At 52.2% G+C, this 565-nt stretch overlaps 1 protein-coding gene across 1 annotated transcript in view; it reads right to left on the bottom strand.

Annotated features, from left to right (window-relative positions):
• Positions 1–135, bottom strand: part of LOC104405000 (activin receptor type-1B-like) — a 4,783-nt gene extending 4,648 nt beyond the window's left edge. The window contains 1 exon segment of the mRNA XM_010013582.1: positions 1–135. Within this exon segment, the coding sequence (XP_010011884.1) occupies positions 1–75 (75 nt within the window). The 5' untranslated portion in view covers positions 76–135.
• Positions 136–565: the final 430 nt, after the last annotated feature.

Genomic DNA, 565 nt, shown 5'->3' with positions numbered 1-565 from the left:
AGGAATCAGTTTTGCCTCGGGAATGCAGGTCCGGACGTGGTGTTTGACACCATCTAGGTTGAAGACTGAAACCATGCAGGCACCATCCGTTTCACACGTGGAGTTTGCTTGCTTGCAGTCAGAGCAGAGACAAGTCAGAGCTGCAGGACCCAAAGGAAAAGCAACAGTTTAAAACCCACTGGAGAGAAAACTTTGTCTTTCCCATTTCAGAGGGAATTGGCTGGTTTTAGGCTCAGGGAGAACCGGAACAGAACGAGTCATACTCAGCGTTTCAGCCCTGCAAGAACCCAACTGAAGGCCAGAACACGTGGAAGCAGCTGACTGTCCAGACAGTCCTTCTGCCTGACCCTGTTGCAACCACAGCCAGCGATGCCCCAAGTCACCCCTGCAATCTAGGCTAGATTTGAGAGCTCCACTCCCAACCCAACCCAGGCCCCGAACTCACACTCAAAACAACCATTACTCAACCTGACAGACTTGATTTCACCCAACTCAGCTCCAGCAGAGAGGAGCTGCCCATGAAGGGTTAGTGAGCAACGACCACCCCAGCTCATAGGAGACAGCA

Source organism: Nestor notabilis, unplaced genomic scaffold (assembly GCF_000696875.1).
Source record: "Nestor notabilis isolate BGI_N333 unplaced genomic scaffold, ASM69687v1 scaffold31360, whole genome shotgun sequence".
Lineage (NCBI taxonomy): Eukaryota > Metazoa > Chordata > Aves > Psittaciformes > Psittacidae > Nestor > Nestor notabilis.
The sequence above is the reverse complement of the archived record's forward strand: the minus strand, read 5'-3'. Positions and strand labels throughout refer to the sequence as shown.